This window comes from Sceloporus occidentalis, unplaced genomic scaffold (assembly GCF_023333645.1).
Source record: "Sceloporus occidentalis isolate IW3139 unplaced genomic scaffold, rSceOcc1.0.p SCAF_51, whole genome shotgun sequence".
Taxonomy (NCBI): domain Eukaryota; kingdom Metazoa; phylum Chordata; class Lepidosauria; order Squamata; family Phrynosomatidae; genus Sceloporus; species Sceloporus occidentalis.
In genome coordinates, this window is record NW_028317031.1 from 2,357,484 (window position 1) to 2,379,882 (window position 22,399).

At 36.8% G+C, this 22,399-nt stretch overlaps 1 protein-coding gene across 1 annotated transcript in view; it reads right to left on the bottom strand.

Moving 5' to 3' along the window:
* Positions 1–498: 498 nt before the first annotated feature.
* The window catches only part of LOC149288426 (BMP/retinoic acid-inducible neural-specific protein 2-like), a 65,082-nt gene continuing 43,181 nt past the window's right edge, over positions 499–22,399 (bottom strand). Inside the window, exons 4-7 of the mRNA XM_089491634.1 lie at positions 12,416–12,521; positions 10,591–10,827; positions 8,364–8,586; positions 499–1,612 (exon numbers count right to left, since the gene is read on the bottom strand). Of these exons, the coding sequence (XP_089347760.1) occupies positions 499–1,612; positions 8,364–8,586; positions 10,591–10,827; positions 12,416–12,521 (1,680 nt within the window). The remainder of the gene's footprint in view (positions 1,613–8,363; positions 8,587–10,590; positions 10,828–12,415; positions 12,522–22,399) is intronic.

Here is a 22,399-nt window from a genome sequence, read left to right on the forward strand (position 1 = left end):
AGATCCATTCTCAGTTTCATTTGCTCATCTTGACACACCATATGGTGACATCCATCGGACGGCTTCCGAATTAGAAAAGGAGAGGGGGTAGTACATTGTTATATGGCTTAAGCTGCGAATCTTCCTATTATTTAGTAACTTGACACAGCTCTTGATATGCCAGCACAAACTGCATACACTCTGGTATTTATCATTATGCCACTGTGGGTTGGATTTTGCATTATCCCGTTTGTACAATTACATTTATCGTGTATTTGCTGTAATGAATCATTACCACATGTCTTAGTTTCCTTTATTCTGCTGGTTTAACCACTTTTGTGCTCAAGGTGTTTGCAACTCTAATAAGAAGATGCTGCAGACCCTAGAGACACCAAACTGGTTAAGAAAATGTACTGCACAAAAGGAAGACATTTTTACACATATTTTGGGTCTAACTAATCCTCTTTTCTGGAATGGTCAATCACAGGGGCTAATAAATGCAGAGGGCATCAGGGGCATCTAGCTGCACAGCTTGGCAGTTTCATATGTTGAGATATTTGGAGTTTGGCTGCTTAATGCGGCCAGTTGGACCTGTATTCGTGTCACCTCATTGCTACTCATCTTCAGTCGATGTCTCAGTAGGCAGCTAAAGAGGTCTAGCTTCCGTGCACCTGGGGGAGACAAGAAATTCACCCTCTTTCTTAGCTCTTGCATTTCAAGCAGAGCTCCCTCTCGTGACCCTGGCTGGTCCATTTGGAGAGCCAAACCCCTGATGGCCTCCGGGTCAAAGGGAACGCTGTAACCAAATGCTTGAAGACCATCTATGCGAACATACTCTGGATTCTCTAATTTATCATCCAGAGTCTGTTTGTCAGTCCATTCAGCTGAATCTTCCTCCCCTTCTTCCTCAAGTGGGCTGCTTCTCATGTAAAAGTGAACAGTTTCAAAAAATGACCTCCAACGATGGCCTAATATCAAAGTCCAGTTCTGGCACCGGTCACCTCCTTCTATGTCCCAAGTCTTCTCCCAGCTAGGATAACCAGGTTCTCCAGCTGGCAGCAGCCAGCTTTCTGAATGGCTCCCACCAAAGGGGTTTACATAAACAGTCACTTGAGGGTCCCGAGTCTCATTCCCAGCCAGACAAAGGCGCATTGAAAGTCCCAGAAGCATGTGCAGTTGCCGTGGCCAATGCTTGTTACTCTTGCATGTCAGCAGCATACGCTTCCTCCCACCCATCTGGAACCACATGCCTAGCCTTAGATCACCCGAGATAAAGAACGCTGGGGCTCTTAGGCGTCCATCACGTTTAAGAAGCAAGTATTTAACTTCCAGGTCCTGCAAACTACCTTCTGTCCCTAGATAAGGTTCTGAGGACTCAGGCACTATAGGCACACACAGGCCTTGAGCTGTAAGAGTGTATCCTGGGTTGCAGCTGGCACACATCGCATGGTGTACTGATGAGCAAAGGGAACACAAAGGACCAGGTCCCTGGATACAAGGAATAGGCCCTTGGCACAGGGGATTCTGAACAGTGCAGGTACAGCTATGGGTGGCTTCTATGAATGTGCCCGGGATGAGGGTTGCACTACAGTAGAGAAGAGATTGAGCCCGTTGCCACCAATAAGAAACAGATCTGCGAGGAATGCAAAGGGAAAATTATTGAGTTTCATACATGAGCACAGTTTCATATAATCTGCTATGCCCTCATCTCAGAAATGTTACAAGAAACATACAGGAGGCCACAGACACACATTTAAACAAAGTCAATCCTATGTCAAATGTGCAATGTATCTTACGAACACTCAATTTCAACTTCAAGCTGCACATTAAGTATTATAACAAAAGCTGAAAGAAACAGTGGGCATAATTTCAATCTATTACATCTTGTTCTTAACAAGTCTTCTTTCAGTCTTCTATTGTGTTCTAAGTGGTCCTTTCAGAGCTGTGCAGTCTGTAGCAGCCCTATTGCCATATTTTTCTGTGTGACTCTAATGTCTGACCAGTTGTATTCTTCCTTCACAGCTGGTATGACATCATGACCAAAGATAATGATGTGATAGTGGATATAAAAATGGACATTACAATCTGGACATAAGATGCACAGATAAGCTCCTTTGCTCTGTATAGCATTGTAAGAACAGCCTGGTAGCAGCTGCATATAATGAGTCATATTTAAGAGATTAAAAACTTCAGCAAAAACCTCTAATATTTTGGCAAAGAGTATACCACGACTCAATATTACATTCCATAATGCAATTTATGTCTACAATGCTCTCTGTTTTTGACATTTTAAACCAATATATGCACAAAGCTTACATATTCATAATCCTGCACTAAACCTTGTGCCCACACAGACACTCTCAGAATGTCAAATTATTCAGTAGACAAACACACAGTAGTAACTACAAATGGAAATATTTCAGGTTTTTTTTTTAATTTCATGAGCAAGGGAAGAAGCTCCATTAGAGGGAAAATCTAGTGTATAGAAGATAGTATTTTGGGATGACAATTTCTTCCGTATTGCAATACAACAAAAGGGTTTTAAAGAAAAGCTGGAATCTTAAAAAAAAAGTGTCTTCAAATGAATTCACTCAGTCTAGTCTACATGTAAATTGATCTTTTCTTGTATAGCTATTTCCAGTGACTATTGATCTTAAATCAAATGTCTGGTTAGCATTTTTGCACATTAGGGTCTGTGTTTAAGTACAAAATTAGTCAGAATAGAAGTTTATACAGTTCAATAAACACTGGATTATTTTGGAACATTAGATTCCAGTTTTCACATTTCTTCTTTACAGAAATACAATAGTCTGGGTTACATATTAAATTAGACGATTAAAGGGGATTAGGCTAATTTATAGGAATATATTCCAGGTCGATAAAAAGGTTTTATCGAGAAGACTTTCTGAATGACACAATGTGACTCTCACAACGAAATAATTTTTTATATATACAATTCAGACGGGTATACAAGGACGAGGAAACCCTACCATAGTGGATTGTTAAAGTAGATTATGATGGTAAACGCACGAGACATAATTTGAGACAAAAAAAAGACAAATTAATTAAAAATCATTGGGCAGGCAATATTTTAAAGGTACAAAGTATGGATGCAGTCATCAGCTGTTGTACAACGTGATTTCTTTTTCTATCTTGTTTTTTCTTTTGTGTTGATAGGTGCAAAGCTGTTATTTGGCTGTCAGGTCTATTGTAAAATGCCTAATTAGAGGCTTTATTTTTTATCCTTTGCTAATTTATTAGCATTTGTAAAGAGAATTGTTCTATTGTTCCAAGATGATGCATTTACTAAACACAAGACATTTAATAAAATGCAATGGGTATTATTTGTATTGCTGGTATATTTTATCAGCTAAACCTTCTTGCTCTCCCTATTGAGTGTGACAAGTTTCAACTAAAAACATCATAGAGAAGTAGGATTTTGAGGCAGTGCATCTGTAAGTATATATAAAACAATATTACCATTCATTTAAGGGTAAAATGTCCATTATCCATCTCCTTTACAATTGCAGAGACGAAGAAGCTGGAATTGCATTATTTTATCTAAGTGTTTCAGCAGTTTTTAGGTTATTTAAATTATATCAACCTGCTAGCGTTGGATCCTATTATCCTGTTGGCATAGATGACATCAATTGCTAATTGATTAACACTCTTCCCCTGAAACAACTCCTCTCTTTTGTAGTATAGAGAAAAGATGTAAGAAAGAGTAATAACAACACACAATATCCTATCAGGATGCAAGGTTGAGGTTAAGCTTATAACTATTGTACCGCAAATTCTGCAAAGCGTAAGTAAAATAAAGCGTATGCAACGAAGGCCAGAGCTGTCATCTATGGAATGACAACTAGCACTCTCTATTTATGCATTACAAATATTGTATTTAGATGTCTTTTGAATACTTATGAAAGTATTCTTGAGTTCCATCTTAACAATGTTATAAGGTCTTGTTTGGAGCAATTTCATGCATAAAACACATTGTTTCTATATAGAGACAATATACTATTCTTTGCATTAACAGGCTCCAATCTTTCTATAGTGTTTGCTGTTATCTGTCCACCTATATAACCACACATTGCTTTTTCATGTTGCTGTTTTGGAGATTTAGGAAAGCAATCAATGTGAAAATTTGGCTTGCGCTGCTAGGTATTTTGATAATATGAAATAAGGGTATGAAAACTGGATTTTAGCGCAACAAAGTTTAACTCACGAAAGATAGTTAAGAAAAAATACAATAAATTATAATATACGAATGTTATAATACATATATATATATATATAGATATACATATATGTATTTATATACATATATGTATATATTATTAATATGTATATATGAATATATTATTATATATTCATATATACATAATATATCTGCTTTTCCTGCCCGTTCTATTTTCTTTTTTCTATCTTTACATAGCCATTGCCGTAAGCATATAACCATGATAATGAGATGCATTTGAAACCACCGTGCATTCTGGGCACTATAGGGAATTCATGAGCTTTCTTGCTAGGAAGGAAATGTAGCAGACTGGGAATCACTGTGACTGACCCTAGGTCATATAAGAGCATATACCGTAAGTTGGTTTTATTTGATGGTGTATATGAAAACGTCACAGAAGTTGCTCTTAAATAAAACAAAACAAAACATCAATGAATTATAAATCTTAAATTCTTGAAGTTCTGTACAAGAAAGAGCTCAAACAATCATAAATTATTATGAGGCTTGAATCGATTACCTGGCAGAGGAACGTTAATAATGTTGAGATTGTGACTTTAGAGGCATTATTGCTGTACATAGTGATGAGCTAGTGATCTATATTTAATAAGCACTACTACATGAGACAGCTTCAAGTGGCTGAGCTAGACACTGCACAGCTACTCACCTTGCTTCCAGGAACAACTGTATAACCTACAGATGACTAATATTATTCAAAGGCTGTCTGATAAATGTATCGCCATTTTTTTGTTCTTACTGATCTGCATGCTTAATATCCACAGCTCTTCCCTTGCCAGGTTCAATCTTCTTTATAATGATTTGCACCCTTTTTATCATCTTCTTGCCTATGCCTCATAAACCCACCTGTCTCACTTGACTATTAGAGAGATGCCTGTAAGGACACATGTGATATTGTCAGTTCACTGAACAGTGTCGACTGTAATTAATTACAGTGCCTGAAAACACGCGTGCTCACAAATATGCATCTTCTTTCAGCAAAATGTTAATCAAATGCTTTATTGGAAATATCTATCTATCTACATATCTCATGAAGCTGTAATGAATCTACATGGACGTACACAGCTCTGCAATGAATGGGACGCACAGACTGAGGGGCAGTCATGCAGATCCTACAGAGAAGAAGCAAAATCTTGTTATAGACAAAATACAGTGAATACATGGAGATATTATATCTATAGCTATATATATATGTATATATATATATATATGTATATATATTAGCTTTAGAGCAACATTCTTTAAAAATGATGTTCATGCTCTTGCAGCAATTGATTACCCAGTTTTTTTTATTTTATATTTTTTGATTGTTTCTTTTTCATGTCTTTATTGCTCTGTTCATCCCATTTTAAGCCTAATACATTTTTTCCCCCAATCTTGCAGGCTTGGTGTCCATAAAAATAATAAAAAAAACCACTGTAAAGGGCGTACATTCTGTTCTTTTATCTTGTGCCACAGAATGCATGGAATTAGTGACCCCACTGGTGTCAGCACTTTCCACAAAAGCTTAGTGTTAAATATTCTGTGTTAAAGCTCAACCTGTGACTTTTACTGCCGCGGCAAAAAAAAAAAAGAATGACAGCAACAAGATATACAAAAGTATAGCTCTATTATCCACAAGAAATGTAACTATGTATCCTTCCGGATAGTATAAACCTCATCATAAAGATAAAATCCCCAGTACCCATTTAGTTATGTGACTTTTCAATAAAGTAGATGTTTTTATGTCTTTTTTTACTTACAAAAAAGGAGACAATGAGATAAATTTGAGACAGATACTATTAAAACAGAGCAGGCAGCAAGAATGTTAACGATGTAGGAGTATATTTGGGTACGCTATCTATAAATCTCAGAACTGTGCGGTATATGGGAATTTAGGAATTATAATTGCTCATTGGTATGGCTGAACTTGCATGGGGTAAAATACATTGAAGTCCAAAGCGATATGGACTCTAACATTCATTAAGACAAAATAAAAATACATTTTTGGGGGCTGGGCTGATTCTTTAACTTTAAATTGTAGATAAACCAGAATTCAAACTCTGGTACTTTAAACCTGTTCTACACTCGTATGTCATCGCTTTAAGCACGCATGGCATATATAAAGGTAAAAATACTAATTAGTGCCTATTTTAGTTTTAGAGGATGCTGCTTTAATTGAGGACTCAATGTTTCAATTTCGTCTCCCAGCATCCATTCCTCACTGTGTATTAGCTTCTTTTCAAAGGTGAGGGTGATTACATAATTAAAATGTAATTAAATCTTTCTCTGATTGTATCTTCTAGGTTAATATACCCCATGCAGCACGGACGTCTCACGGGAAATGCCTCCTGCATAAAAAAGGTCACAGAAATGTCTGGTTTCCTTTAGGAATCCTTCTACCTTTCAGTAGAAACCATCCAAAAACGCATCAGCTAGAGTACTGCATACTAGATTCATCAGAGCCCATCACCTCCAGTGAATACAAGATAAATGTCTTTGCAAGAGTAAGTAAAAGTTGCTCCAAAGTTTGGAGAAGTTTCCAGAAGTGCATCAGATCTGCCTTGGTAAACAAGACCCTAAATCACAGGCCTTCAGTGTTATCTTTCATAATTATTACAATTAATTAAAGGTTTTTAGTGCTGCCATGAATATATATTGTGACAAAAAATACATTTTATGGATTGGGGATACATTTTAAGCCACATATTAATTTATTATTTAGATTTTAATTGCATTACTTAGTGAAGGTTCTAAAGTTTGATAAGACTCATTAGGGGGGTAGCTGCAGACTATTCATGACGTGCAATGACGTTAACCGCTAATCTCATAATGTAGTGTTCTTAGCTGAAGTTTACAGAAGAAATTGTGGATTTTTTAGATACCCAATTTATTCTTATAACACGCATCAAGTATCATGGATACATTCAGTCTTGATTATTAGCGGCATAGGTTGGTCAAAATTTTAGCTATATTTTACATGCTTAGTAATAAATTAACACTTTAGTAAAGTGCCACTTCTTTTGTGTAAACTTGTTTGCCACTTCTGATTTTAAATATATATATAAATCTATATTACTATTTTGTACTAACAGTTATCTCAAAAGTCTTTCCAGCAAAACAAAAAATTGGGACGTGGGTGTATTTTTTTCCGCTACCCGTTCTTCTGTCTTTTGTTTGTCTTGCCGCACGTTGAATAGCCGCCCCCTACTTATCTTCCTGTCTTGTTTGTTCTATGTTCTGCATAGCGCAAGCATATGATTTGTAGTATCATACATATTTACAAAGACACATAGCAGTTGACCCTGTAGGCTTGTACGGTTCTGCTTGCACGTGCAAACATTGTGCACGTGTAAGTCGCCTGACAAGTGTTTAAAGAACATAAAAGTGTTATTTTTAGGTGTTAAGAATTCTTCACTATGTGCAACAAATCTGCGTAATGTAGAATTCTGTGGTTGCTGCAGACAATTTAAAAGAGGGATTCAATTTAACATTCCTACATTATTTTCCATTACACGCATAAATGTAATTTTAGCTTTTATCTCTGGAAAAAGCAGCACCACCCAATCATTAGTAAGCAGCTGGATTCTGGTCATTTAGTACATCAGGGTATGGTGGTCAGATTCTAAGATGAGAGGCACATTGAAATCCTTAACTAATTTGTTTTTAATTTGTTGCATTTTTTTTTATCTTAATGTTGAAGATTTATTTTAATCTTAGCAGCTGCTGCTGGTAGCAAATTAAGGGTAATTGATATATGATTAGTGCTTGTAATTTTAACCAATCAGGAAGTTGGTGGCCCAGTATTCTGGATATTGTGGCCAACTAAAGGACAATTAACCCAAAAAGGAAACTAAAAATACATAATAGTAATTGAACATGCTTAGACTTCTGAGAAAAAAAAACTAATTATCAAACTGAAAATATCCAGCAGAATTCTGATTATTATTTGGAATGGCGTCCTCCCTATTTTCATCACAATTTTGTTTTATGGAATAGAATCCTTTACCAACAACTTTTTCCAAAAACCTGGTGAGAGATGGGTTCCTACAAACACAACCATAATACAGGAGATGATATTTATGAATACAGTAAATAAATAAAATCTAGAGACCAATCACGTAAAAGAAAAAAGAACTCAGACATTATCTACCTCTCCCGGAGAGATGTGTACTGAGGCTGGCGCAGGCAGTGTTTGCTCAGGTTAATCAGACGACGCATTTGACGCTGAGATTTGGTCAGCAGCTGCTTGAAGCCGGCTCTTAGCTGCTCATAGCGCCGAAGGAGATGGAGGTCAGCATTCCAGAGTTTGGAGATAGCTGTGCTGTTAAGGAAGCGGTCGGTAGGCAGATTCTTAAGGAAAGAACGGACCTCCGCTGTAAGAGTAGAAACAAAACACGGGTAGTTAGTAAACTGCTGAGCTAATACAATGTATGTGAGAAGTAATCACGTGGGAGCTTCAGCATAAAACTGAACAAACCCTCTGTAATATCTTGCTCTCGCAAATTTCCGTCAGTATAAATATTTTGGATCAGCGATGACTGCTCAAAGCAAAACTATGACATGTAAATGTAAATAATTCATTAAAACAATTCGGTTATTGGTGTGGCCTGATTTTAGAAGTAATTAAAATACACTTATTTGTAAACAATTAGATTTAATTATAACTGCCTTTTGTGCTCATAGGTGGCACTATCATACATAACCCTCACCAACCAAACCTCACCAACCATCAACGTTACTATAGATGTCACAAAACGCTTTGAAGGACAGGTCCCTCGAAAAAATGGGGAGCAAAATACCCTTTTAACCCCAGGTATTGTCATTTTAAATTGCCCTCCATCATTTTGTTTTTAAAGAGGAGTCTCTCAAGAAGAAAGCAAGTAACCCTCGCTATAGCTTTGGGCAGGTTGTAGATATGCTAAGTGATAGTTTCAGCCACTTATAACATTTTATTCATAACTTCCCTAACAGCTTCTATATGTCTATTAGTCAGAGGCATTTCTTCATCTATAGCTGTCAGCTGTCTCCCCAACATTCCCTACAATTTAAGTCGCATCAGCATGCTTCTGTTGTCATAGCAACACCATCCAGATTATTAACAGGACAGATGCTACATGAAGAACCTGTCAGATGCTCTGGGGCCTTTAGTGAGAAATATCAAGGACTGTAGGAGTTAGGTTATCTCTAGAGAGCTCCTCATCTAAAATGCATGGACTGTTTAAAAGTACAATATAAGGTTCTCTGGAATCTAAGCAAAATGTTCTTTCTGAGTAGTTCTGGTGTATACAAAACAGCATAGTTACAATGTAGCTAAAAACAAGTCTAATTCCAGAATCAGACTGTCCTGCACCGTAGATATTCTACAGACAAATAGACAGGGAATAGACAGGGGATGATAAAATATCTGCATACTAGCAATTATTTCACTGACAGGCCATAGAAGTGTTTCACTTTTATCTAATAATATGGCCAACCCTAATCATTACAAAGAAACTGGCTTAATGAGGTATCATCTTTCCTGACTGGTGATAACAATGACCTTGGGATATCTGCCCAAATCCCCAATTTGTTCAGGTCAGTCCCAAGAAATTCTAATTTCTCTGGCACCTTTGGGGATACCAATGGCCGTCCTGCTGCAACAAAGTCATTGCACAGGAACAAACTGCATCACCAGGATGGCCAGGATATCAATGCCAACAGCCACGGCGCATGTGCAAAAAGGGCATGGCCTCGGTGCCCTGCAGAATCTGGGAATCTCTGATCTAGTGGTAACTTCAAAAGCATTCTCTTTTTGTATTTTGGTTCTTGCAAGTACATGTATAGACACTGACAAGGACTAGCCAAATGTTGGGGGTGAGTATGACACGGCTAGTTATCAACTGGACAAGCCAAAAATGTTTCAGCTTGTGCCGCTCCACCGGCCAGATAACCAACTTCTAAATCTCCATTAGTACAAATGTTAAATACTTACAACATCCAAAAGGTAATAATATAGAACATTTAATAGCTGCTAATGTGTTGGAATTGGCCAAGGACTGTCTAGTGTGATATATGTTTAAATAAAGATAATTAGATAGTAATTCCAAAAGTTTAAATAATTTGTCAATTCAGCAGCCCTTTCAGATTCAGCCACACAGCCCTTGCCTAGTAAATTTTCTTAGAAGTTACTCCCACAGTGCAGTTTTATTCCAAGATGGGAAGAAGAAGAGACAAACCATCTTGTGGCTGGGCCTAACAGCGACCACAGCTATGAGCAATGTAGGCCATTCCTATATATTTCATGAGACAACACAATAGGCGCAGTTGATTAATATGTTTGTGTACAAAATAATCCGCCATAAAGGTCTGTCTCGCGTGAACTTGAATAGACATCTCACCTGAGTCCTCAAACTCTTTATTCTGACTGTCAGCCTGGTCTTGTGCCTGTTCTAGGCTCTTTTCCAAAACGTGGATGTCTTCAGCAGGGCAGTTGCATTGTGGGTAGGCTGTATCACAACGGCACGCGCATTCTCCTGCTTGACATTCTAGCTCTCCTTGGGAGTTACAGGAAATGTAGGCCAGCGCAGCCCTCACAAATTTTGCACGCAGGTACTGAGGCAAAAGCGCCTGCAGTCCTGGAAATAAAGAAAAACGTAATTCCCCAATTATAAGCGAGCAGCATTAACAATGAATCCCTCAGAACCCTTGTGTATACATCAACGTAGGTGTACTTATCTATAGATACAAGAAGGCGTATTTATCTCTGCGTAGAGAGTGCTGCTTCTATTGAAGTAACGGTTGTAGGTATATTGAAAGTTTGTGCTTCTCAACTATGTCTAATTACTGGGCACTATAACTATTATTTATGTTCTATACGTAGTCAAACCAGGTGCAATCATTATACCTATTTCTATATATACACAAGGCCAAAAGAGAAATAAATAGCTCAGCTGCTATTGGCTAAAATTCAGAACCTCTCGGTTAATTACGGCAGCTCAAACATCAATGTCTTACTTAATAACACATTCCTAGGAATTTATGCATAGCTCTATTTTAGGAATAAATTAACAAAAATGCACAAAATACAAGTATTTTATTGGTAAACAGCTTTGCATATAATACATTTCATGTTATTGTGCATTCATATCAGGTCCCCGGTAGCCTGCAAAATCCTCATTGATGGAGTAGCTAAAGTATACAGAGCCTACTTTCAAGTGCCCAGCGGAGTGGGAAAGGGGGGATAAACCCCTCTGCTTTACAAAAAGCAAAGTCTTTTGTATAAAACTAGTATTTATGTTGGAGGATAGAAACCACGTATGGTAACTTTTGTGCCTTTGGATGTGTGGGTGATGGGAGATGAATGGAGTGTCCCAGTTTTCTTCAGTACCATTTCATTAATTATTCAAGAAGTCTTGTATCCAGAATACACTCTTTGTTCTGTCTTGGGTTATGAGAGATGTCAGTGTTTACAGACTCTCCAGATAATCCCTAATGTAAGGCACCTAATATTACATATTAGCCGTGATCAAAACTAAAATGGATTTAATTCCATTAATTTGCAGTTCTTGTCTTAAAGACAACACTTCTGAACGGTTTTCTATGATGTATTTACAGATTTACTAATGTGTGTGTGCGAAATTAATCATTAACATTGTTTATTGAATTTCTCCATCCCTTTAGGTTAGAGGGGGGAATATACATAGCTGGGAACCTTCCCGGTTTACTCCTTCCTTACTATGGTGGCGGAGACATAGCCAAAAGAGAACACAACTGGGTATTTTTATGGAAGGAGCTTAGAAACACTACCCAATGCTAGAGATCAACACGGCTGGGAAGCACAAACCATATGTTGATTTTAGTTCCTAGGTATGACAGTGGAGTAAATGGTAACCATTATATGTATGATTTAGGAATGGTACATTAAGCTTCCATCATAAGTGGTAAAGGCTAAAAGGTATTGTTTAAGGCTAGGACACATACTCCACATACAAAGATCTCTTTTTGCTTGCCTTATATCAACATACTGATAATATGATGAAATACGTGTGCACTAGTGGACCTATGTGTCTTTGTGAGTGTTTGCCTTACTTTTTAATATATATATATATATATATATATATATATATATATATATATATATATATATATATCAATATATCATACCAAGTGAATGTGAGATGAGGGTGCATAAACGGAACGTGCACACAGGTTTTTTTTTCTCACCAAGCAGCTGTACCCGGCTCTCTGGGCCCATCACCAGCACCGAGCTCACAGAATCCAGGTTGTCGTAGTTACTGCAGCCCAGGGGACCGGTTCTGGTTTCCGTTACCTATATAACGGAAGCGTGTATTGTGAACTGGCAATTATGACATTCAATTATCTGCAGCAGGCAAGGACATCAAATGCATTGTTCGGTAAGCCAAACCACTCTCTATTTCATTTGTCTTGTGGCAGCGGCTGACATTGTCTTGACCTGAACACAATGTATGTACACTTTTCTAGCAGATAAATAAAAATAATAAAAAACAGAAGAAAAATAAAACTAATCCCAATTACATTTTCAGAATATCGTACAATTAAACCTTTTAAATGGCTCACAAAAAGATGTTTCTATAAACACACACATATTATATATTTGTAGAGCATAAATACATTGTTGCTTAACACAAAGGGAACTGAAGTACAAAAACAAGCCTTGTTACGAATCGATGAAATGTTTCTAGTTAACAGTAAATGTGATAACTGAAGACTGCGACTCAGACCCTTAGAAAAGCATTTATTCTAGAACCCGGCATTTCATATATTAGGGAGTGTTTATACACACAATACTATCAACTATTTTGCCTTAGCTAACAACATTTCCCAAAATTCTGTTTAAAAAACGACTTACTATATACATTTAAAATGTAAGCTCTGCAAGACCTGGGGTCTCTTCCCATAATGGGGACATAAACAAAGAACAGTTCTGATATAAAGTCTTATAGGGGATCTTATCACTGTAGCAACTAATGGAATGATCCTGGAGATTATACAATTCCATAGGTTGCTATGGAAACATGAGTTTTTTAGCTAACCCACTACCACCTCGTCATGTCTACTCTTTGACCATTTTCCACTCAAACTCCCTATACAGTCTACACAAGGAGGAACTCCATGCCGCTTATCATCCAGTGTACTCATGCATTTGGCTACTTAATGTACCCTAGTCTAAACTCCAAAAGACTTGGAACTAAAAGGTGTATATTGCACACAAACATCTGTAGATTTCATAACTAAATACTCCCTAAACATTACCAAGTCAGGACATTGGGTAGTCAGAAAGGTTGAATTGGATAGACTGTGTGTCCCTTTTCCAAGTAAATAAAAACATGTGATGTATTTATCATTGTTAATAGAATTCAGCTCAGCATGTCTAGAAGTTATTTTCTTCTGCTTCCTGAAATACAGCGTCCATCACTTTCTAAAGTGACACATCCGCAAACTATGCTCCTTGCCTGGGGTTCATCTTTGACTTTGCCCTACATTTCATTCGTCAAGCTCAGTCACTCACCAAGTCCTGTCAACTTCAACTACACGCGGCACTGGAATATATTCTTATCTGGCTTAAGACACTGCTGAAGATTACAATTCAATTGCTTTCCATATCATGCTTATTTTTTTCTTAATCATTCCTAATATTTTATGACATTGTGTTTATTTTTAGTGTTTTAAATATCATAACACGACTGGGTAACAAGTAGATATCAAGTAATGTGTAGGTATCATAACTACTAGTCCCATTTAGGAGGGGAACTAGAGACTTAAAGATACATCCTGACAGATGTACTATTACATGCTGCACTATATTACATCAACAGGAAAATCTCCATTTCTGATCCTCCTTGACTCCAAAGACAATAATATTTTTCCATGGACCATAACTACTAAAGTGTAACTAAATATTTTTACAAAACTTTAAACAAGATCCCAACATGAACCCAAAGATAAAAGGTAGGCTGCTCACAGCCAAAAGGAAAGCTGCGGTTAAGGTAAAGGAGGATGTATGCATGCATGACTGTATGTACATTAGAGTGAGAGTGTATACATGTTTGTGTGGATGTGGATGTGTGTAATTGTACATAGATGTGTATGTGTATGGGTAAATGTGTCAGCATGGATGTGTATTTGTGAGCGTGGATGTGGAAGTGTGCATGGGCATGGATGTGTAAATGTTGGTGTGTGAGCATGGATGTGTATCTGGGTATGTTAGCACTGTTGTGTATATGTGTGAGCATGAATGAGTGTTTTTATGTGAGCATGGGTGTGTATCTGTAAGTGTGTGTCAACATGAATGTGTATTTGTGAGCATGGATGTGTATGCAAAAATGTGTGACCATGAATCTGTGTAAGTATGTGTAAGAGGGAGTATGTGTTAACGAGTGTGTAGGGTGCAAGTGTTAGTGATTATGTGTACATGATATGAGTGTGTAAGTTTGTGCAAATCTGAGTGTGGGTTAAAACATGTGCCAGTGCATATGTGAGTTACAGGGGAGTATAAGGGGCCTATGGGGTGCCAAATATAGCATTCACCCCGGATGCCAAATACTCTAGGTAGGCCCCTGGACAGACCCATTGAGCAACAGCTTGCTTATAATCATATGCATTGTACATCAACAACAGTTAGATGTATTGAGATTTCCCAGCCCCCCTGTTAGAAAGTATAATTATATTTTACAAAATTACGCTATTAAGGTTCCTCTTTTCCTTTCCTTCTTGAGCTGATGATACACTCTGCATGTCCTGCTGAGTTAAACACGAGAAGCCCTATTTAAATTTGCAGCTGTTTGCTCTGCTACTGGAGCCCCTGAACCCAGTAAAGACTCTCTGGTACACGCTACTCACAAGAATAATCTGGTTAAAAAAAAGACGGATTTACAGATGTTTGATGCTGTTCAATCATAACTCTTTTTTAAAATTAACATTGACTAATGACTGTAATTATATATCTTGAAATGCATGGTGGTTGATTTCTTCAGTGCACTCAACAGTTAATGTTATGGGGTTGCTTTTTCTGCAGTTTGTCTTGCTTTCAGAATTATTTTAATCAGAATCCATTACGTGTAGTTACCTAGTGAAAAAGGATATTTATTCTTTAGTGCAAATTGGGATTTATCCCAAATGTGTTTTTATTTCAGAGATCCTCAAAAATATTATAGCTTTCAGCCATCTCTCTTCACGAGGACAAATATCTTGTCCCTCTTTTCTAGGAGCTCAGAATGGTTGGTGGGTCACAGTGTTCTAGAGGACTAAAAGTCACAATAATGTATAAAGAAAGAGCAGAAGTTAAATACAGTATTCTTCTATCAAATGCCTAACACAATTAGATAGATATATATAAATGCATTGTTAAGATGTCACAGTTATTCCTCTAACCACACTCCAAAAAAGAAGGTGTCCTATTTTTGGCCATTTGAAATGTTGGGAGATATGCACAGTAATGGCATAAGGGAAGCCTAAGTACCAGAAGATTACATGAACCGGTGGGGATTTAGTCTGTGTAGAGGTACATGCTTGGTTTATTAAGAATAATCGCAGAAGATGTCTGTTGATATCTAACTCAGTCTGATGAGGAAGAGGAGGAGGTGATATGGGGAGGTGTTTGTAAACTGTATGGTCTTTGATAACTCTTTTTAATTTTGTGAGTTGCGCCAGGGAGTAATCATGTTTTAGAAATACTTCATGATAAATAAAATTGAGCAGAAGGGAAGGACATATTAAAAATCCCTCACAATATCAAAGGGATATTTTTTTAACCAAACTAGGTTTTCACATATCTGTTAGGGATCTGAAATGTTTTGATTTGCCAGAACAACTATTAATGACAAGAGGCCAACCTGGGTTGGGTTCTTCTGCAAGAAGGGCAAAGTTAATTCTGTACAATGCATTGTTAGATCAGTAGGGTATGTTTAAAGTCTAATGTAACAATGCATTGTGAAAGGTCAACCCAGCCCTTCCTACGTGAGATACATACATGCTGTGGAGGTAATTTATGAAAACAAAGAGTGGAGAAGACGAGGAAGATGAGTTTTGTGAAAGCAGTGGTTGTGAGGGGGGATCCCAGGTTCCCTTTGAGCACCTGCCTATGGGGGCAATAGACCTCCTTTTATAACATTACAGTGGCACAGCTAAAGTGGGTGGATTGGGGCTTTAAAGCCACTATGTGATATTGTTTGGGAATGTCCATATCAGAGACAATTCTATTAGAGGAGAACAAGCCCAGGTATAAACACGGGAAGCTTTCTGAAAATAATAGCACAGGGAAAGATAATATGGGGTTTAAATGTAGGTGAGGTATTGAAAACACTCAACAGATCTCATAATAGACACTCAATGGCCCTAATGTGACAGATATATGGATTTGAAGAACTATTCTCAGACAAGTAGTTTTATAACAGCTAAATGTGTAGAATTATATGCATCGCTGTATTTTAAAAGGTAATAGTAAAGTTCACAAATGGTTTATATTTAGGAGCAGCTGCAGCTCCAGTACATTGTCTCCTCCTTGGTGCTATGGTTAATGCCACTGATTGGCTGCTTAAAACCACACCCACTAAACCATACTTCCGTTAGCATAGATCCTTGTGCTTCTCTGCTAGCCAGAACCCATGGCACTCAATGAAACAGTGACATCTAAAGTCTCCCCCCAGCCATAAAGCTTCTCCACTGAATACACTACATATATAATGTAACTATATATATACATACATATACATATATACGTTTATAGTATGAGTGCTCAGATATATATATTTGAAAAACGGTGATACATTCTGTTTAATTCTTTCTTTTCATTGTGCATTTATTGATGTGACTTACAGCAGTTCATGGAATTATCGAGATGATACATTAGGTATTGAACAATACGATTCTTGCTTTTCCAAGGACAGAACTGCTGCAAACAAATTAAAATAATGGAACAAAAGCATTGCTTAGAGAACTCATTTCAGGAACAAAAGGAAGGGAAAAGATGGGGAGCAGTCAAGTATATATCTAGTAAATAGCTCATCATAACATGGAGATTTGGTTAATGTGCAAATCCAGTTTAATTGAAATAAACACAATAAAATATTTATCCACCAAAATAGTGGCAACTTGTCTGATAAGCGTTCCTGCCAAGGGTTCAGTGTACTTTTCATGGTATTATATTATATGCTTTTTACATCTGACATACATTTTAAAGATATTTTTACATATTCTTACACATTTCTAAAGCTGTTTCAACTTAATTAATTTTGTACCATTTATAAACCAGCTTATACTATAAATGTTTCAAATAGTAAAACTATACATAGCACACATTCACGGGTCTTCTTCCAAACTTAGCAAAGTTTATTTGTGTTAAATTTACATAATCCCCAACGTTCTTAAGACTATTTTTGGATATTTATATTGCTGGCTACACTGCACCCGGGTGCTTTACTTATTGTTGCGGAGTGCAGGGGATTTGGAATAATATATACGGTGTGTATATACACATATATATATATACACTGTATATACAAATATATACATATATATATATATATATATATGTATATATATATATATATATTTATACACATATATCTAAAAACTAAAAATACTTTCCACAGATCTATCAATGCTTCAATTTATTGTGAGAAGATATCACAACAGACCTGTATGTGCATGTGATAATAATCTGCTTTATGATGTCATCAGCTGATATTTTCTGAATACCTGAGTCAGGTTTAGACGTGTCTCCATTTCTATACCCAATGGCCAAGGATACCGTAGAAGCTAGAAACAGAAAACTTCCAAAGCCAATGCTAAATATTTTTAAGAGTGCCCTATAAACTTTAAAACAATGTATTGCTGATTGGAGTGACAGCAGTATTTAGTCCCATACCGGCTTGCTCTAATTTAGAAGGCTATTATAAATTATTGTATACTTATACTAAAATGTAAAATGTGTCTGGTTGCACTAATGGGAGTAACACCATTTAACTGAATCATTAGGAAGTCATTTTATTTCTCTATCTGAGAATAGAAGGTCTCTGTCTACCTGAAGGGAACACAGGTCAAAACCGTTTTCAACCTGGGGGTTCCTTTAAGGCATTATCACAGTGGTTCAGTATTCTACAAAGCTTCTAAATGTCATGGAAGGTTCCAACACCCCACCCGGCCTTTGACCCTTGTTGCATTTTTTCTAAAAACAAAACAGTTTGGGTTTAAGAAAAATAAAAACTGAATCTAATAATAAGAATAATAATATTAGTGTCTGTACAAAATAATGGGGCTTTATCAAGAGCAGCTCTGGAACAAATGTCTGGACCATACTATTATACGCATGTAATAAAAAACACCTATTTTTAAACATCCATACATTATCACTTTATCTTAAAAAGATTATTATTAAAAAAAGCCTCACATGCAAATATATTCAGAAAATGTGATTTTTGTCTGATCAATGAGAAAAAAAATGTTAAATAATTCAGAAATATCTAAAAAACACCGTAAGTTAGGTACCACATACGGAACATTAGATGCTAATGTTTTCAATTTATATATCAACCGTGTTTCGTGCTGGGATAATTTTTTTTATATGAAGATCGAATCAGAAAATTATCTCAGCATGAAACAAGGTGACTATATAAATTGAACACATTAGCCTCTAATGGTCTTAACGCAGAATTTAATTTAAATTGTTTTATGTGAGATATTTTGAGGATTATTAAGTAACATTTGGTCTTTCCGTTAGATCATTCAAAAAATCTTTTATCCACACGCACCAATATGTTTAGGCCTGTTTACAAGTCTAATTGTTATAGTGTGTCACTTCAATAAAGAACTAGTTATACAGAAAAAGAGAGTTAACGGCCATCTAATTTGCCTTTTGCAATTTCTGTGTAATGAATTAAAATCTTGGACTGTGCATGTGTCTAATAAGCAAGCTGTACATATAAAAAACAAATAACCCAAACATTTGCTAGTTTAGCTAGGTGTGGATCGAGTGATAGAGTAGACGTGGGAGCAACATCACAATATCATATCACATTTCAGATCTTTGATATTTGAACTAAGTGAAATATTTTTCAGGAATAATAAATAATGCACTTATTCTAAAATACGTAGGAAACATTAACAAAGGGACTCCAAACCCAACAGGAACAGAGCCATCCTTTAGATATCTAGAGGTGGCCAAGCCAGCAGGTATAAGCAGGAGACACAAGCGCATCAATCTAGGGATCTGGGGATAGAAGCAGCTTTTTATTTTTTTTAATAATGTTTGTGGATAAACATCATATGTATAATTTAGAATTTACACATGTCTAATTCCAAATCAATAAATTATTTAAATTTGACAGCTTATGTTTAAAACAGCAAACTCAATTTTTAAAAAGGAAGGAAAATAAAATGTAAATTAATCTGTAAATGTTCATGATTACAGATGTATCAAAAATGTTTGTTTCATAGAGTCAGAGTCTCGGGATGAAAGCAACTTGCTCAACTATTAGGAAAGCGCAAAAAAACAATTACAATTCTGGATAGCAGGTTGTTTATAATAATAAAGAAATAATAAATATAATATATAATAATAATATAATAAATATAATAATAATTTGTATTATATAAAACTACTATAAAAGCAAAAAAAAAAAGATCTTGTTCATTAAACTATGAAACCAACGTACATTTTTTTACAACTGAAGGAGACGCAGTTATGGACAGTCTTGCAACAGACTGCCTTTATACTATATAATTCCCAACTGTTCACTAGGAACTTGACTGTCTGTTCACAGTTGGGAATTTAGCTAATGAGACTATTGAGATTTTTTTTACAATACTAGTTACTAGGTTGCTTCTATGCAAGAATAATGATTTGTTGGGGGGCAGTGACAGTTTTTTTTCTATTTTTTTTATTTTATTTTAAGTTATTGCAGGTATTAGGCACCCACATGAAACTGATGGATGTTAATTGGGTTTGTACCCACTACTTGGCAAGAACTATAGGATTAATATCAATAGAGATACACAAAGTGGTATGTCTTTATAGGATTTATCCGAGGTCCACGAGCTCAAGCTATATATATACATATAAGATTATGAAAAAAACCCAAAATGTAGCTAGAGTTTCCTACTCATTTTCATTATTATACTTTTCATACAACCTGTAGGAGTTTATAAATAGCTTTAAATTTGATTTGAACTGTGTGAGTGCATAGCAATTATATACACACTACAGTTCAAAAGTTTGGGGTTACTTGGAGTGAGAGTGAATAAAAATGCGAGTGGGCCCACATATTCTAGATGAAAAAATCAAAGGTTTTTGCTTAATTTTCAACCAATTCGTGGGGTGTCTGGTCATGTATTCGTGGCTTTGTATAAATCGCTGGTTTTAACAAAATTCTGTAAATTTGCAATGCGCAATCTATATACATCTTAACGCGCACGTCATGCACGCGCACGTCACGTGCCATTCCATAAGTTGTGGTGGGTAAAGATGATGGAAAACCCTTCCACTTAAAATTAAGGGGGTAGTAAACACATTATTTAACACTCATCTACAGACACCAGACAAGCCAGAAGGCTTGTTTTTCGCTCAGAAATCTCATGGTGCTGCCACAACCACAAGGAATTCTGGGTAGGCGCATGCAAATAAGGTCAACAATTATCACCTTTTGCTTCTATATCCACTTTATACATGGATCTCTTGACAATAATTGCCTGCTGTACAAGACAGCCTTTTAACAAAACCCAGGTAAGAGATGCAGTAGCCAGGGAAAACCAAGCCTTCTGGCTTGTCTGGTGTCTGTAGATGAGTGCTTAATAATGCTTTTACTACCCCCTTAATTTTAAGTGGAAGGGTTTTCCATCACCCTTACCCACCATAACTCATGTAATGGTATGTCTTGTGCTACCCCAAGCCTCAAGTATTAAACCATAACTTATACCTGTTGTATAGAACTCTGCTATCACTAATGTCTGCCCTCTGCCCTCTGCCCTCTGCCCCACGCCCCACTCAGAACTCAATTACTGGGATCAGGTGTGCCTTGTTATCTGGGTTGAGCCCTAGTCCATACATCCAGCTGGGCCTTGTTATCTGGATTACCCTGCCTTTATGAACCTGCCCTGCCCTTCAGTCAGGGCCTTTGTATTGAAGTCTATGGACCTTCCTGCTGTGGCTCTGCACCTGTACTGTTCCTGGTTCCCTGCTTTGTGCCCTTCCAAGCGGGCTCCCTGCCAAAAGACTTATTACCGGTATTTATTTTGCCATACGTCTGGTTTCGTGCTTAGACTGTATTACCCTTATTTGCTGGTCCTGTTATATACATAAAATACACTGCATTACCTTGATTTCTGCTTGTGGTGTCTTTGTTTGCATAATTATGCACCGTGGGTTACAGACTGAACCCCAAGTATCCCCTGTGCATGGGCTCCTACCCGACCTGATCACCCGAGTCCTGACACCATGAGTGGTGATCTGGCTACGGCACCTCTTACCCGGGTTTTGTCTAAAGGCTGTCTTGTACAGCGGGCAATTGCTTTCAAGGGATCCATGTATAAAGTGAATGTAGAGGCAAAAGGTGATTATTGTTGACCTTATTTGCATGTGCCTACCCAGGATCCCTTCTAGTTGTGGCAGGACCATGAGAGAATCTGAAAATAATATAAAAAAATTTTGTCAAAAAGGTTAATTTTCACTTAATAAAGTTACTTTAATGTTTTAGGGTAAGGTAATAAATCATTTCTGGCACAAAGTAGTAAAAGGTTCAATTGGCAGCAATATTCCGCTGGTAGCTATGGTGAGTTTCATTTATCACCAAATTTGCTTCAAATGGGGCTTCCATCAGGACAATACAGCCAGTGCAGCTGTAGGGGCCACGGAGTTGCACACTGGTTAATTTCCCCACTAATGAATACACTTGCAGGAAGGGACTTTACTATAATAGAGGGTGGGTTTTTTAAACATGATGAGCCTGGAGAAAAGTGGTTTTTCATTTTTTTAAGATGAGGTTCCTGGTGGAAGACAGTTGGGGCTTTTTTGGCCATGAGCAAGGAGCCAGTTGGCTTTTTTTTAAACATAGAGAAATCTTGAAACAAAAAACAAAATACTGTCTAGACCTAAATCTTGACCTAGGTTGTATATATGTTGCATACGCAGGGTCACAGACATACATGAGAACTCTCCAGGTTTGACCCAGTGTC